This window comes from Hemitrygon akajei, chromosome 4 (assembly GCF_048418815.1).
Source record: "Hemitrygon akajei chromosome 4, sHemAka1.3, whole genome shotgun sequence".
Taxonomy (NCBI): Eukaryota; Metazoa; Chordata; class Chondrichthyes; order Myliobatiformes; family Dasyatidae; genus Hemitrygon; species Hemitrygon akajei.
In genome coordinates, this window is record NC_133127.1 from 153,493,761 (window position 1) to 153,510,936 (window position 17,176).

Below are 17,176 nucleotides of genomic sequence, written 5' to 3' on the forward strand. Positions count from 1 at the left end.
TCAACTGGAAGAAGGTGCCATGGTCTGATGAAAACAGAATTGAGTTTTTTGGCCATCAGACTAAATACTATGTTTAGCATAAACCAAACACTGCACATCATCAAAATCACACCATCCCTACCCTGAAGCATGGTGGTGGCTGCAACATGCTGTAGAGATGCTTCACTGCATCAGGCACAGGAAGGCTTGTGAAGGTAGAGGGTTAAAATTAATGCAGCAAAATACAGGGAAATCCTGATGCAGTCTGTAAGAGAACTGCAAATTGGGAGAGGATTTGACCAGAAGCACAAAGCCAAAGCTACACAGGAATGGCTGAAAAACAACAAAGTTAATGTCCTGGGGTGGCAAGTCAGAGTCCAGACCTCAATCCAATTGAGAATTTGTGGCTGGACTTGAAAACTGTTCACTCATGATCCCCATGCAATCTGACAGAGCTTGAGCAGTTTCGTACAGAAGAATGGGGAAGAATTGTAGTGTCCAGATGTGCAAAGTTGATAGAGACTCATCCACATAGACCCAAGGCTGTAATTGCTCCCAAAGGTGCATCTACTAGATACCGACTTGAAGGGGGTGAGTACTTATGCATCAATTATTCCGTGTTTTATACAGGTGTCCCCCGTTTTTCGAACGTTCGCTTTGCGACACCTCGCTGTTATGAAAGACCTACATTAGTTACCTATTTTCACTAACAGGTGTTTCCACTGTTTTGAAAAAAAGGCAGCGCACGCGCGCCGAGCAACCAAGCTCCTCCTCCAGAACTGCATTCTAGCCGGCATTGCTCAAACACATGCCTGTGAGCATCTGTGCTTTATGTCAATTTATTTTGTGCATCCGTTAGCAAGATGAGTTCTAAGGTATCAGAAAAGCCTAAAAGAGCATGTAAGGGTGAAGAGGTTTTGGCATCCTATGACCAAGAACTGACAGATGAAGAGTTGATGAAGAGGAAAGGATAACAACTGAAGTCGAACGCAGTAGCAAACGGCCCAAAAGTGAAGTCATCCAGGAACTGAACGTGAAGCAATTGCGTGAGATTTTTGCTTCGATTGACAACATTGCAATGATTGCAGAAAAATATTACTTTAATTTTGAAAGGGTACGTAGGTTTAGGGCATACTTGCAGGACGGTTTGAGTGATTTCAAAGAACCGAATGATAGAAAAATGCGTGAGGCTAAGCAGTCAAGCATACTGTTGTTTTTCAAGCCTTCCACATCAGACGATGAAACTCAACCTTCGGCATCGAGGCAGGCAGACATAGAAGATGACCTGCCTGCCCTGATGTAAACAGACGACGATGAGATGACACCCCAGTGTCCTGCCACCCCAACCTCCGACGACTCAGCCCAACACACTATCATCAGTGTGTTGTCTTCCCTATCCGGTAAGTGAAGCTACACCGGACGTACATTATTTCTACTTTATATAGGCTGTGTATTTTTGTGTTATTTGGTATGATTTGGCAGCTTCATAGCTTAAAGGTTACTGGAAAGAGTGTTTCTGCCGAGAGCGCTTGTGCCATGTGTTTCTGCCAAGAGCGCTTGCGCTGAGTCTTTCTGCTGTGAGCACTTCAGGAGCATGAAGATTCGTACAGCCAGATTTGGGAACAGCTTCTTTCCAACTGTGATAAGACTGCTGAACAGATCCTGACCCGGATCTAGGCCGTACTTTCAAAATATCTGGACCTGACTTGCACTACCTTACTTTCCCTTTTCTATTTTCTAATTATGATTAATAATTTTAATTTTTATTATATTTACTTTGATTTGTACTTCAGGGAGCGCGAAGCGCAGAAACAAATATCGCTGTGATGACTGTACACTCTAGTATCCATTGTTTGGTGACAATAAAGTAAAGTAAGCTCAATTCCAAATGGCCTACTCCAGCTCCTATTTCTCATGTTTGTGATCCGTTCTGTAAATTTGTGAATTGAACATGATGTAATGACATTATTTTAATGAGGCAGCTCCCTAAGTTAGGCAACAGCTCCAAATAGTGTGGCAACACGAATCACAAATAACGTTTCCTAGGTAACATACAAATGAAAAATATGGCCAGAATTGAGCATCCTTCATCTGTCAACAATATAAATCTGCTGAGGGTTATTGAAGTCTGTAAACTCTGATGATACCAGGGCAGCTGTGCAGTGTTGGAAGAAGATGAAAGAACATTTCCATAGACACACTGTATCAAGAGGAGTGAGGTTGAAAAGAAGCCCTGGCACTTCAAACCTTATTTACAACTTAACCTGAGGAGCCTTTGAAAATAGGATTATATACATAATCCATGATATAGGAGCAGAATTAGCTCATTTGGCTCATCAAGTCTGCTCCACCATTCAAACATGACTGACTTTATTTTAACTCTCCGGTCTTTTCTCTGTAGCCCTGACACCCACCTCTTAACTAGTCAAATACCCATCGATCCCTGCTTTGAATAAAACCAAAGCTTCCACGGAATAAAAGAAAATCCCAAATCCAGAGAATGAAGGGATGAAAATACACAGACCAGCAGACGAAGAGCTGTGCTTGAAGACAATTAAAACTGTGCCTGAAACATTATTGAAAACAAATATTACTCTTCCCACACTAAGCAAAATAGGAAGTTCTCCATCTTCAACTCAGAATTGCAAGTGACATTCGCAACCTCGTGAACAACAGGGACATGGCACAACCTCCTTCTAAAAGAAGGCAGCTTGAGACAATGATCTTCAACTGAAATCTTAACCCTCATCTACCAACACCAGCCATCTGCGCTGCTCCAATAATATTAATGCAATTCATGCGATTGCTGGCATCATTCTCCACAGATTGCCTTCTATACGGATAAATGTTTATTTTGTCCCTCGTTCCTGCAGCTACCAATCTGCTCAATCCACACTCATCTTTCACACCATTGTCTTTAATAAAACCTTTCCTGCATTCAGTTTGACCATTTCTTCTGATGTGCCCCTTATCTCTCTCCCTCAAGTCCAGGGATGCAGATTTAAACCAGATGCTTGATTTTATTACTCACTAGATGGAACACAAAGAGATGTCAAACCCTTATCTCCACTGCCAAAACTGTTCATTACTAGAGATCATTCTGAAAATCTGTAACACCACAAGCTTCTGTTCTCTATTGCAAATTGTTTTATCTCCTGTCGATTTTGCCTTCACTTTCTATAGTGGGAAGCACTTACGGATGTTGTCTCCAGGCTAGAACATCTGAGTAGCTGTTTTGTTCACTTTGCTCGCCTTTCATACAGGATTCAATCTGACTGGATGAAGCAGCAATGGTTTGATTACTAATTGGGAAATGGCAGAGTGGTGAGAGATGGAACAGCAATAAATGAGGCCTGACTAACTTAAACTAGTTTAGACAACCACTAAAACGGTGAAAAGATGCACTGTGCTATCTGCTAGTGAGGCCACAAAGAGGAAGATCATACAGTTTAACAGATCATACTCCACTAAGGAGTTGGTGGAGGAGGGAGATCATCAGATTCTTAGACCATTGCACTCTTTTCCAGGGAAGGTGAGACCTATACAGAAGAGACAGTTTGCACCTGAACTGGAGAAGGACTAAAATCTTAGCATGAAGGTTTGTTAGCGCTGCATGGGGCGGGGGGGGGGGGGGGGGTGTTAAAATAGAGTTGCAAGGGATGGGAAATATAGTAGAGAGGTTATGGAGACAGATGTAGTTTAAGATCTCAGACAAAGTCAGGAATCAAAAGGTTGAGCATGGTGTAACTAATGTCCTGAGCTATACATTTCAATGCAAGAAGTATTGTAGGAAAGGCAGATGAGCTCAGGGCATGGATCAACATGTGGAATTATGATATTGTAGCCATTAGTGAGACTCGGCTGCAGGAGGTGCAGAACTAGTAGCTCATGTTCCGGGATTCTGTTGTTTTGGATGTGACAGAATGGGAGGGATTAAAAGGAGGAGGGGTGGTGTTATCAGTCAGGGAAAATGTCACGGCAGTGCTCAATCAGGATAGACTGGAGAACTTGCTGAGCAAGGCTTTATGGGTGGAGCTGAGGATTAAGAAAGGTGTGACCACATTATTGGTATATTATCATAGACCGCCCATCAGTCGCAGGACTTAGAGGAACAAATTTGTAGAGAGACCGCAGACTGTTGCGAGAAACACAAGTTTGTGATAGTAGGTGATTTGAACTTTCAACATATTGACTAGGACTCCCATACTGTAAAAGGACTAGATGAGATAGAGTTTGTCAAATGTGTTCAGGAAAGTTTTGTTAATAAGCACACAGAAATCCCAGTGAGAGAGAGCGAGAGAGTGCCATATTTGATCAGCTGTTAGGGAATGAGGCAGGGGAGGAGACAGTAGCTTGTGTAGGGGAATACTTTGCAACTAGTGATCATAATGCCATTAGTTTCAAAGTAAATATGGAATAAAGATACGTCCAATCCACAGGTTGAGATTTTAAATTGGATAAAGGCCAATTTTGATGGCTTCGGAACAGATCTGGTAAGTGTGGATCGGGATAAGCTGTTTTCTGGCAAAGGTATACTAGGTAAGTGGGAGGCTTTCAAAAGTGAAATTTTGAGAGTATGTAGCTTATGCATGCCTGTCAGAATAAAAAGTAAAGATAACAGGTTTAGGAAACCTTGGTTTTCAAGAGATATTGAGATCCTGGTTAGGAAAAGAAAGGAGGTTCATAGCAGGTATAGGCAGGTAGAAACAAATGAGGTATTCATGGAGTACAACAAATGCAAGAGAACACTTAAGAAATCAGGAAGGCTAAAAGGCGGCATGAGGTTGCCCCAGCAGAAAAGGTGAAGGAGAATCCTAAAGGGATTCTACAGATATGCTAAAAGCAAAAGGATTGCAAGGGACAGATTTGATCTCAGGAAAATCGGAACAGTAATCTATGTGTGAAGCCAAAAGGGATGGGGAAGATCTTAAAAGGATCTTTTTTGCATCTGTATTTACTCAGAAGATGGACATAGAGTCTATGGAAGTGCGGCAAAGCAACAGCGAGGTCTTCAACCCTATGCTGATCACAGGTAAGGAAGCGTTTGGATGGATAAATCCCCAGGGCCTGACAAGGTGATCACTTGGACCCTCTGGGAGGCGTGCAGTAATCTCAGGGAGCCCTAGATAAAGATTACCTTTATTTGTCACATACACCTCAAAACATCGAGTGAAATGCATTATTTGCATCAAATTAAACCAGTGAGGATTACGTAGGGGAAGCATACAAGTGTCACCCTACTTTGGGCGCCCACATCTAACTCTAACCACACACCTCTGGAATGTGGAGGAAAGCCACATAGGTACAGGGAGAATGTACCTTATGGACAGGAGGAATTGAACCCCGATCGGCTGTAAAGCTACTGCACTAATCACTACACTATTATTTTGCCCCTTTCTTCTTGGCTCAACCAGAGTAGAACACACTTCAGAAAGCAGGTACATCTGAGGTCACTGCAGGGGATAGAAGGCCTTGGCTGTGCAGTGGTGGGAAAGTGGGCAAGTGTGGTGGAAGGGATGGGAAAGGTAAAACAGGGCAAAAGTCAGTTACTGTGATCAACATGTCAAAGTCTATGATTGTCAGCTGAGGGGAAGATAAGCCATGGGGTTGCAAATGGCAGCTTGTTAAGAGATTGCATTGGCAGCTTGCAGGGGTGGGAGGGGGAAATCACTGGAAGTGCAGACAGGAGCTGATTTAAGGGCAAGTGCTTTTGGCCTTGTATAGGTAGGAAATTGGCAAAGGCTGTTTTCTTGATTGGATTTAGTTGGTGGGGTAGGAAATGAGTGCTAACCTGGATCAGGCAAATCACCTTGATGCAGATTAAGCAGTGCTGTGTAAAAAAAAAACTGCATGGGCTGAGTGCACCCAATGATAGGAATACCTCCAATCCACGCTGCTCAAAGCCAAGACAATGACGGGCGTCTGACACGGTATATAGCTGACCTACCAAGTACAATTCTCTACAGAAGATTTGTTATGTTCAAGTTCAATGGTGAACTTCACTGCTTCACAACTAGTCAAAAGAAAAGAACTGTTCTCATAATTGTTTCACAGCACAAGATCAAATAACCACCTGGAGCAGAGGTTCCCTACCTGTGGCCCTTGGACCCCTTGCTTATTTCTATTGGTCCATGGCACAAAAAAAGGTTGGGAACCCCTGATCTAGAGAGAAACTCCATTAAATCAGAATCAGGTTTATTATCACCAGCACGTGACGTGAAATTTGTTAACTTAGCAGCAGCAGTTCAGTGCAGTACATAATCTAGCAGAGAGAGAAAAAATTTAAAAAAACATAATAAACAAACAAATCAATTGTGTACATTGAATAGATGATTAAAAATGTGCAAAAACAAATATTGTGTATTAAAAAAGTGAGGTAGTGTCCAAAGCTTCAAAGTCCATTTAGGAATCGGATGGCAGAGGGGAAGAAGCTGTTCCTGAATCGCTGAGTGTGTGCCTTCAGGCTTCTGTACCTCCTACCTGATGGTAACAGTGAGAAAAGGGCATGCCCTGCGTGCCGGAGGTCCTTGATAATGGACGCTGCCTTTCTGAGACACCGCTCCCTAAAGATGTCCTGGGTACTTTGTAGTCTAGTGCCCAAGATGGAGCTGACCAGATTTACAACCTTCTGCAGCTTCTTTCAGTCCTGTGCAGTAGCCCCTCTATACCAGACAGTGATGCAGCCTGTCAGAATGCTCTCCACAGTACAACTATGAAAGCTTTTGAGCTTATTTGTTGACATGCCAATTTGCTTCAAACTCCTAATAAAGTATAGCCACTATCTTGCCTTCTTTATGACCACATCAATATTGTTGGGACCAGGTTAGATCCTCAGGAGATCTTGACACCCAGCAACTTGAAGCTGCTCACTCCCTCCACTTCTGATCCCACTATGAGGATTGCTATGTGTTCCTTCATCTTACCCTTCCTGAAGTCCACAATCAGCTCTTTTGTCTTACTGACGTTGAGTGCCAGGTCGTTGCTGCAGCACCACTCTACTAGCTGGCATATCTCTCTCCTGTACACCCTCTCGTCACCACCTGAGATTCTACCAACAATGGTTGTATCATCAGCAAATTTGTAGGTGGTGTTTGACCTATGTCTAGCCACACAGTCGTGTGTACAGAGAGTAGAGCAGTGGGCTAAGCACACACCCGAGGTGCGCCAGTGTTGATCGTCAGCAAAGAGGAGATATTATCACTAATCCACACAGACTACAACCTACATTTACAATTACAACCTACATTTTAAAATTAATTTGTTAAAGTCAGTAGCATTATTTAATTTTAGACATTAAAGATATTAGACATTAACTATGCAGATATTTAACAAATGAATGGAATTTGGGGAAACAGCCAGGAGAGTATTGGTACAGTCAAGTTCAATAAGATTTAATAAAAATGTTGAAATGGTCTCATCAACAGAAACCTTCAGAGGGTCATGAATATTCCAACAGTGTTGGAATTAAAGCTTAGAATAGGGATTAGAAAGGGTGTTGGGGTTCCATGCAATAAAATTCATCTGACCAAAAAGAGGAAGGACTGGTAGGGAATCAAAGAAAATAACAATGACTTTCCCATTGTTTGATGGACAAAAGTAGAAACTAGTATGAGGATGAAAATAATAATAATAATAATAATAATAATACAAGCATTGATTCCTGTTGGGGCTCTAGAAATATTAGCTAATACTGACTGTTGATTTTGCAGTATTTAAAGTCATCTTATTGTTGAAATTCCTTCACTGCCAAATTCCTTTGTGTCCACCAGCCTACACCCGAAAAATTCTGCATTCTTCTACCTACATTTTTGAACACTTATCTCTGAAACTTCCAAAGTACATTTATTATTGAAGTTTTTGGACTGTATACAACCTTGAGATTTGTCTTCTTACAGGCAGCCACAAAAAAACCCCAAATAGAACTTATTATAAAAGACTATTAACCAGACAAGCAAAAAAACCCACACACATTGTGCAAACAATAAAAAAAATAACATTCAGAACTAAAGTTCATAAAAGTGAGTCCACAGCCATGAAGCCAGTCATCACTGTGGCAGGTCCAGGAGCCCATTAGTTGCAGGCGACAGTCTCAGTTCAGTGCAGAGACAAGTAAACCTCACTGAGCAGCAAGCTGAACACCAGCCCTTCCCTTGCCAAGAGCTCTGATACCCTGATCTTTTCATCAGCTCTTTCCTCCCTCTTGGATCCAGACCCTATCACACCCTGAATCTGCTACTTCAAATTGGCTCCAAGTCGCTGCAGCAAAGGCCAAGTATTGGCTCATTCCTCACTCTTGGGCCTGGGCCCACCACTTCGATACACCTGTACACACCATGCCACAACCACCCTACTATACCTTCTAGACTTCAGTTCACATCGCAACAAAGCCAGGTCGTACAGGCGGTTCAAAAACTCAACTCCAAAAGGGAAGTTACAGGCCACAGTGATTATTATCCAGAAAAAGAGTGATTAAAGTAGTTAGTAGTTATGTTTGCTGCCAGTAAGGCACTGTTACCTTTCACCAGTGCCATCTTAAACCAGCTTAAAAGAGTGGTGTATCCTCAGCATTCTAAGCCTTACCTCAGGAATTACTTCCTCAAAGCACACCACTACCGTTCTTTCTACAAGACCTATTGGAACCTCTTTCAGTCACTCATTCTGATACCATTCTTTGGTTTGGAATCAATGTGTGTCTCACAAAGTTTCTGTGAAGCATCTCAGGAAACCTTTTATGTTGAAAAGGTGCTACACAAATGCATAGTTTTTAATATTAAAAAAGGTTGGTTTGGGGTTGGGCATGAAGTAAGCCATTTGGCTAAGTTTGCTTTGCTATTCAATAAGATCATGGCCAATCTGATCTTGGCTTCAACTTCACTCTCCCCCTTTCACAAAGGAATGAGATAGATCCACTGATTGAGTAGCGTTGCAACAACAACCTCATACTCAATGTCAACATGACCAAAGAATTGATTGTAGACTTCAGGAAGGGGAAGTCCGGAGAACACACAGCAAGTCCTCATCAGAGGGGTTAGCAGTCAAAATGGTGAGCAGCTTCAATTTCCTGGGCCTCAATGTACTGATGCAATTGCAAAGGTAGCATACCAGCAGCTATACTTCATTAGGAGTTTGAGGAGATTTAGTGTGTCAAATACTCAAGCAAATTTCATCAATATACTGTGGAGAGAATTCTGACTGATTGCATCATTACCTGTACGGAAGCTCCAATGCACAAGATCGAAAAAAGCTGTAGAGGGTTGTGGACTCAGCCAGCTCCACCACAGTCTCTAGCCTCCCTATTATTAAGGACAGCTTCAAAAGACAGTGCCACAGGAGGAGGCACAGGAGCTGAAGACGCTCAATCAATGTTTTAGGAATAGCTTCTTCCCTTCTGGCATCAGATTTCTGAAAGGTCCAGGAAACCACAATCACTACCTCACCATTCCTCGTTTGTACTATTTTATTCTTTATTATAACTTACAGAATTTTTTTTAATGTCTTGCACTGGACTGCTGCCAAAAATATTTAGTGACATCCAAACGTCAGTAATAATAAACTGCATTTTGATTCTGATTCTGAGAACAATCTTTTGTTAATATTTAACCATACTGTGAATATTGTTCCCGGTTACTTTGTTAGTGATAAATGTTATGTACCTTCTAAAGGTCAAATGATAAGACATTTTTTTACTTCCTTGCTACTGCTAAGATACCGTACATGGAAATAAGATGTTATACAACTTTATGATTAATTCCAATGAAAAATATAGTGACTTAACTTATTTCAACTTCAACTTTTCCTGAGGCCAAGAATCTGAGTAACTATTTCTTCTGTCGCCACGACACACCTATTTTCAATACTCCCCTTTAAATGTAACAACCACCATGAACTGAGGAAATAGTCTTTCCTGATTTTCTTATGGATGTTTCATTAAAAAATGTTATCAGAATCAGATTTATCACCGTCTTATTTAACATGAAATTTGTTTTAAAACAGCAGGAAAGTGCAAAGTCATAAAATGAATGTATATTACAAATTAAATAATGCAAAAATTAGGAATAATGATGTAGTATTCATGAACTGTTCAGAAAACTGATGGTGGAGGGGATGAAGCAGTTTTGGAATCATGGGACTCTAGGCTCCTTTACTTCCTCCCTGATGATAGTATCGAGAAAAGGGCATGTCCCGGAGGGTGAAGGTCTTTAGTGATGGATGCTGCCTTCTTAAGGCACTGCCTCTTAAAAGCATTTCAATGGTAGCGAGGGCTGCGTCCATGACGGAGTTGGCTGAGTCAACAGCGCTCTGCAGCTCTTGTGATCCTAAACATTAGAGCCTCCTAACCAGGCAATGATACAGCAGGTCAGAATACTCTCCTCCTTACATCTACAGAAATTTGCAAGAATCTTTGGTGCCATAGCAGATCTGTTCAAACACCTAAAAAGCAGAACTTTTTTTAATATTGTGTCAGTGTTGGGCCCAAGTTGGATCCCCAAATTGGGCCCAAATGGATGCCCAGGAATGTGAAGCAGCTCATCCTTTCCTCTGCTGACACCTCGATGAGGACTGGTGTGTGCTCTCCAGACTTCCCCTCCCTGAAGTCCACAACTATTTTCTTGGTCTTGCTGACTTTGTGTGAGGTTGTGGTTGTGACCCCACTCAACCCACCAACCTATCTTGCTCCTGTACGCCTCCTTGTTGTTATCTGAGATTCTGCCAACAACGGTGGTAACATTGGTTAATCTACAGATGGTATTTGAGGCACATTTAGCCACAGTTACGAGTGTAGTGAGAGGAGTGCAGTGGGCTAAGCATGCATCCATGAAGTGGGCCTGTGTTGATAGTACTGACTGTGGTTTCCAGATGATGGAAGTCAAAGATCCAGTTGCAGAGAAATGTATGAAGCCCAAGTTTAGATGTAATAATTCCTTCACATATTTTGGTTTTAGTGAAAGTGACACCTGCTTCTCTGAACAACTTGCAATAACCATTTTCACTCTGTAGGAACTGTGATGGGCAAACTGAGTTTGAAACGGGGTCCAGAATTGACCCTAGGAACTGTGTTACTATTGAGAGGGGGGGGGGGAGGTGTCCAGCATATGGTGATAAAAAGCAGGTCTGCTGGGACACAGACAGACACACCACAGGACACTGAATGAGAGCTTTGTGTACCCACATGAAGGTGGGGTTTTTGAAGGATCGATTCGGGGAAATCGATCAGTGGCTCACAGTGTGAAAAGGTGCGACCGGTGGGGAACTATTTGTGTGTCCTCCCTTGCCTGGGTGATAGCTCCACCACTGAAGAACAGTCGTATGCATTATGGTTATAGTCGGTGACCACAACAGGACTTCGGAAGACAACGGGAAGATCAACGGCAACGGTATCACCTCTCATCATCTCTCTCTCTCTCTCTCTCCCCAAAGTTACTCAAATAACTACCTTGGCCTGAACTGAACTGAACTCATCATCATATCGTAAGACTGTATCCATTTACCCCTAGGTTTGAAAGAGCCTGGTTTTGGTTCCTATTTCCACACTTTTGTATATATATCTATATATTATTGCTAACCTGTTCCATAGATCTTTAGGAGATCTAGGCCTCATATGGAGCCAGTGATCATTAATGGAGAATGTGTGGAGCAGGTTAAGACCTACAAGTATCTGGGAGTACAGTTAGACGAGAAGCTAGACTGGACTGCCAACACAGATGCCTTGTGCAGGAAGGCACAGAGTCGACTGTACTTCCTTAGAAGGTTGGCATCATTCAATGTCTGTAGTGAGATGCTGAAGATGTTCTATAGGTCAGTTGTGGAGAGCGCCCTCTTCTTTGTGGTGGCGTGTTGGGGAGGAAGCATTAAGAAGAGGGACGCCTCACGTCTTAATAAACTGGTAAGGAAGGCGGGCTCTGTCGTGGGCAAAGTACTGGAGAGTTTAACATCGGTAGCTGAGCGAAGGGCGCTGAGTAGGCTACGGTCAATTATGGATAACTCTGAACATCCTCTACATAGCACCATCCAGAGACAGAGAAGCAGTTTCAGCGACAGGTTACTATCGATGCAATGCTCCTCAGACAGGACGAAGAGGTCAATACTCCCCAATGCCATTAGGCTTTACAATTCTACCGCCAGGACTTAAGAACTTTTTAAAAGCTATTATTAATGCTTTTTGAGATAGTGATTTAGATGTATATCATATTTTTTACTGAGTTAAGTATTGTATGTAATTAGTTTTGCTACAACAAGTGTATGGGACATTGGAAAAAAAGTTGAATTTCCCCATGGGGATGAATAAAGTATCTATCAATCTATCTATATATTTGCATTCTATAGTACTGTATTGTGTAGTTTACTAATAAGCACTATTAGTTACTAGTAATACCAGACTCCAAAGTGTTTTCCATTTCTGCTGGTTCCTTAACCCGGTCACGGGGTACGTGACAGAACATACTTTAAGAAGTTAATAATTATTGTTAAACAGAAGAAATGCAAAAAGCTTGGTCAAAAAGTTTTCAGGGAGAAGGGAGGATTTTAAGGTGAGAATTCCAGGAGTTTAGAACTTTGATCATGGAAGGTACAGTTTCCAACGATGGAGTAAATTCAGGAAATGGATGAGTAAGATACTAGAATTGTGGGACTGCCAATATCACAAAGAGTTATGGAACAGGAGGAAATTACAGAGATAAATCGGGTGTGATTATTGAGGGATTAAAACAAACATGAGAATGTTTAGCCCACTGGGCCAGCAGAGATTTGGGAGGACACAAACTGGGAGGCCAAACAGTTTAAGAAAGGCTCAAGAGAAGTTTCAGCAGCAGCTGACCTGAGCCTTAGCTTAATTCCAACAATTCTGTCTGTGATGACACAGACACGCAAGTCCAAAATTCAACATACAATCAATACAAAACCAAATGTGTGAACCCCATGTTCATGACAGCCGTGAAGGAAGTAATGGAGTCTGTAACTGTAGCATGGAGTTTGTGCTGGAGCCCAAACCTCCATTAAAGGTTGAAAACTACATACATGACTACTCACAAAAAAGCAAAATGGCTGCTTACATTATACTTCGCGCTGCCTTGGTAAGGCAGGCAGCATCCACCCTTTATACTCCCTCTTCCATTGAGTAGAATATACAAAAGTCTGAATGCATATACCACCAGGCTCAAGGCAGCATTTATCCCACTGTCATCGGGCTCCTGAACGGATCTCTTGTACAATAATATAAACTCTTGACCTCACAATCTACCTGATTGTGATCTTGTATTTCACATTTTACATGCATTGCACTTCCTGTAGCTTTTGCACTTATTCTGCATTCTGTTACTGTTTTATTTTTTCCTACCGCAATGCGCTGTGTAATATGATCTCTATGAATGGTGTACATGAAATGTTTTCCCACTGATTCTCAGTACATGTGACAATAATAAACCAAACCAAAATCATCATTATTTTCTAACAGTTTTCAGCAATAAACATGTTTTTAAAAAAATTATTTACCAGTTTGGCCTTTCTTTCTAAAGCTCCTTGCAGGCGGCACTTTAAGTAGCTTGCTTAACTCAGTCTGATCTTTGAATTTTGCTTTTCTTATTTCTTCAAACCATTGGCCAGTTACTCCTTTCAACCGCAAATTGTTGGTATTATTCTTCTTGATTTCTCTAAAATTGAAATAATTATCATTAGTAATTCAGGGAAACAGAATTGACACTTCCATTTATGCTACGTAGTCTTTCCAAAACAGTTTCTATCATTCATCTTATAATCAATATTTGACTCAATAATTCTTTGTTTGCAATCACAGCATTTCTGCCCAGTCCAGCTCCATTTCATTAAATCTGACAGTCAGGTTATTTGGGGAAACTTTTATCTTAGATCTTTAGTGACTTAACTACCGGTACTCTTTGTGAAGATAAAGGGAGGAGCAGTTTTTCTCAGAATCTTATCTTTCACCAATAAGCTGCCCATCAAGGACCTTATTAAATGAGCTATCCCGGAGCAGCACAAACTTGAAGAGATTCACTAACAAAGCTTTGAACGATTCTTTCCCTGCCTGGGAAAGTTACAGGGCCGATTAATGCCACGGCGTCTTTCCTAACAGAGATTATTGCACATCAATGGCAATCATCCTATTAAACAGTTAAAATGTTGGATTATTTTCCAATGTACTCAGTACAATTCGTTTTGGAAAGTTGTACTACCATGTTTCTTTTCAATTTAAAATAAATTTTAAAGACAGAAAGCTTTCCTTTCAAATTAAAGAAAATCTAAAAATAACATTCAAATTTCCAACAGCAAAACATTGTTTTCTTGTTCCATGCTTAGATGTTTATACTGAAAATGTTTCAATAACATTGCAAAATGAAGGTGAGTTGGCCTTATCAGCCTACGTTGGAATTATTGGCTTAAGACTATTGAATATTTGAGGGTGTTCATTAAAAACACTGCCAAGAAGACTCGCAGACTAATAAATCTCATTGGTTTCTTACATTGGATTTTATTAATAGTTGCGTCAATGGCAGCCGGTTTCCGACTCGTATCAGAAACCGCAGCAACTGTGTCCGACCGAAAATCTTTGGCTCATCAAATAGAATAGTTTGGATCAGTACTTCTGGTTGCAAAAAAAATATAAACAATGCCCGCAGCGACATGGGCTGTCATTCCCCGACCTCTAAACAGACAATACCATTTCACAGTGACTCCCTCTGAGTCACCGAGTTGTGAAACATATTCAGTTATACTCGGGAAATTTTCTTTCGATTTGCATGCAGGCAGTAGTGCCGAAGCATCAGCAAAAGTTTATAGTTTGCATCCGACATCATTGTTGCCTGTATAACATTTTATTCCATCATGTCTTTAAATTGCAGAACTTGTATTCGGGAAACTGGCTGGAAAATACATAGGCGGGCGAATTCCTTTTTCAGCTTACTGGGAACATTTAACTGCTGCAATTCTGGATGTAGAGATTTGCTTCGTGTCGGCAGGCATAATTCACCTGAGAGGTATGCAGGGACTGGCTCTTAGAGTGTTCGTTTTACACGCACATTTAGTAATTCAAACTCAAAATCCCGGCATTGGCGACATTACCCAAGACTGCAATAATCGTTGTTTATTTGCCTCAAAAAATATGATTTCCTTTATAAACTTGGTTCAAAAATAAATCTGGAGCAAACACATCTAATGGCAACAAGGATGGTTTGTGAACTCTTATTAAACAGCTTGTTCCCAGCTTCTTGTTACATATTGATCTAGCACTATTTTGACGCTGTCCCTCAAATGGAACGTGCTCCGTTGCAATCAGTTTAGTTTGAATTGTTACAGATTATATATGAAAATAAAGTAATTGCACTTATCACATTTCATACGTCGCAATGGGGGAAATACACATTTTCGAAATAGATAGATAGATAGATACTTTATTCATCCCCATGGGGAAATTCAACTTTTTTTCCAATGTCCCATACACTTGTTGTAGCAAAACTAATTACATACAATACTTAACTCAGTAAAAAATATGACATGCATCTAAATCACTATCTCAAAAAGCATTAATAATAGCTTTTAAAAAGTTCTTAATGAGACATTTAAATGTCCTTTTTACGCTAAAACGATTACTGTATCATTGTATTAATTCAATCCTCACAGTTTGCAAGGAATATTTAATTAACTTGATACGCAGAGCGAAATACTTTTAAACAAACAGTGGAACAACTCTGAAGTCTCAGGCGCCAGTATCGGAACCCTGGCACCAGAGGCATTACATACTTAAGCCTCTCGGCATTCATCCGCTGAACCTCCTTATCCCGCTCCAACACGCCCAGGATCGCGGTCGCTTCTTCATGGCTCAGAAAACTCAGATCCACCGAATTCTTCGACTTGGACGTCCACCGTTTAAACATCGTAGAGCCGTGTCTGGGAAACGCTCACGGAAACACTCCAGGGCATAGTTAGCCTGAATGACGCGATCACCTTTGCGCCAGAGACTTGGGGCGGGTCGGCGCCATTACCATGGAAACGCAGGAGGACTGACCTGGGCGTTCACCTATCAATGCACTCATCTTCACAGCGTGGCTTTCTTTCGGGAACTTTAGTCAGTGGATAGTTAAATAATACGAACTTTAAGTCCTGTTGAATTAACAAAAAAAAGTAAACTTCTGAAAGTAGACGCGCACACAAGGCGGCGGTGGACGTGTCAGAGATAGGTGGGGCCGACTTTCTGTGGTCAACCACAAGCGGTGGGGGGATTCCACATTCCACAGTTCATCCCTGTTTCAAGGACTACAGTCCTTTCAGAGTGGCTGATGCCGCTTCTCGCATGGCTCATGGTGTTGATTACATCCAGTGAGCCTCCAGGTCAGTAGTTTTAAAAAATTATCTAGGTAACCAATTTAATCAAAACTGCTTACTCAATTAGCAATTTCCATGTAACCAAAACTCTGATTGCAAGTGCAATTAAACACTATAGTTAAACTCTAAAAGGCACATCATAGGAAGATATTTCATCTACTGATAAACGCCGCTAGCATAGGCGAGTTTAGAGTAACAAGGGCGGAGGCAGGATGATCAGTCGCCAATCTGAGGAACCACCCTTTCTTTTGGCCTCTTTCCCACCTTTCTCCCGAGCTCTTTGGGCTTCTCGCTCCCGTGCTATCCCGAAGTTCTTCTCTTCCATCAAGCCTCTACACTCCTTGGACTCACATGATTAACTCTTAACTGATTCCTTTTGGTGACCCATAACTCAAAACAAAAGGCAACAACTCTCCCTTTGAAAACCATTGTTGTACGTCGATGGCATCCACAGTGACAGTGAGGGAACAGGTTTTCTCCCACTGGGAAGCACGGCTTTCTTTCAGCCATCAGCATGAGATTTCTCTGAAGTTACCATAGTCTCCTTTCTTGAAAATAGTCATGATTACAGCATTCCTAAATATCTTGATATATTGCCAGAGACTGGAGATCAGATTTTCAATCTGAGTAGTTCTGCCATGATTTGAAACTTTAGCAGGGAAGCTGTCTACTCACAAAGCCCATCAGTTGAGGACGAGAATGAGATTGAGGTGGACAATTTGCTCTGGGATTCAGGTAACAGCACCTACATCAAGGATGGAAGGTATCAAGGATGCCTCTATGGAAACGATTAACAGTCTATGCTTTCAGCTGAGATCCTTCAGGACCCTATATTTTGGGTCCTGAAAGGTCTCAGCCCAAAATG

At 41.5% G+C, this 17,176-nt stretch overlaps 1 protein-coding gene across 1 annotated transcript in view; it reads right to left on the reverse strand.

Annotated features, from left to right (window-relative positions):
* LOC140726810 (uncharacterized) overlaps window positions 1-15,922 on the reverse strand; it is a 29,366-nt gene extending 13,444 nt beyond the window's left edge. Inside the window, exons 1-2 of the mRNA XM_073043658.1 lie at window positions 15,730-15,922; window positions 13,468-13,625 (exon numbers count right to left, since the gene is read on the reverse strand). Coding sequence (XP_072899759.1) covers window positions 13,468-13,625; window positions 15,730-15,863 — 292 coding nt within the window. The 5' untranslated portion in view covers window positions 15,864-15,922. The remainder of the gene's footprint in view (window positions 1-13,467; window positions 13,626-15,729) is intronic.
* Between the last annotated feature and the right edge of the window lie 1,254 nt (window positions 15,923-17,176).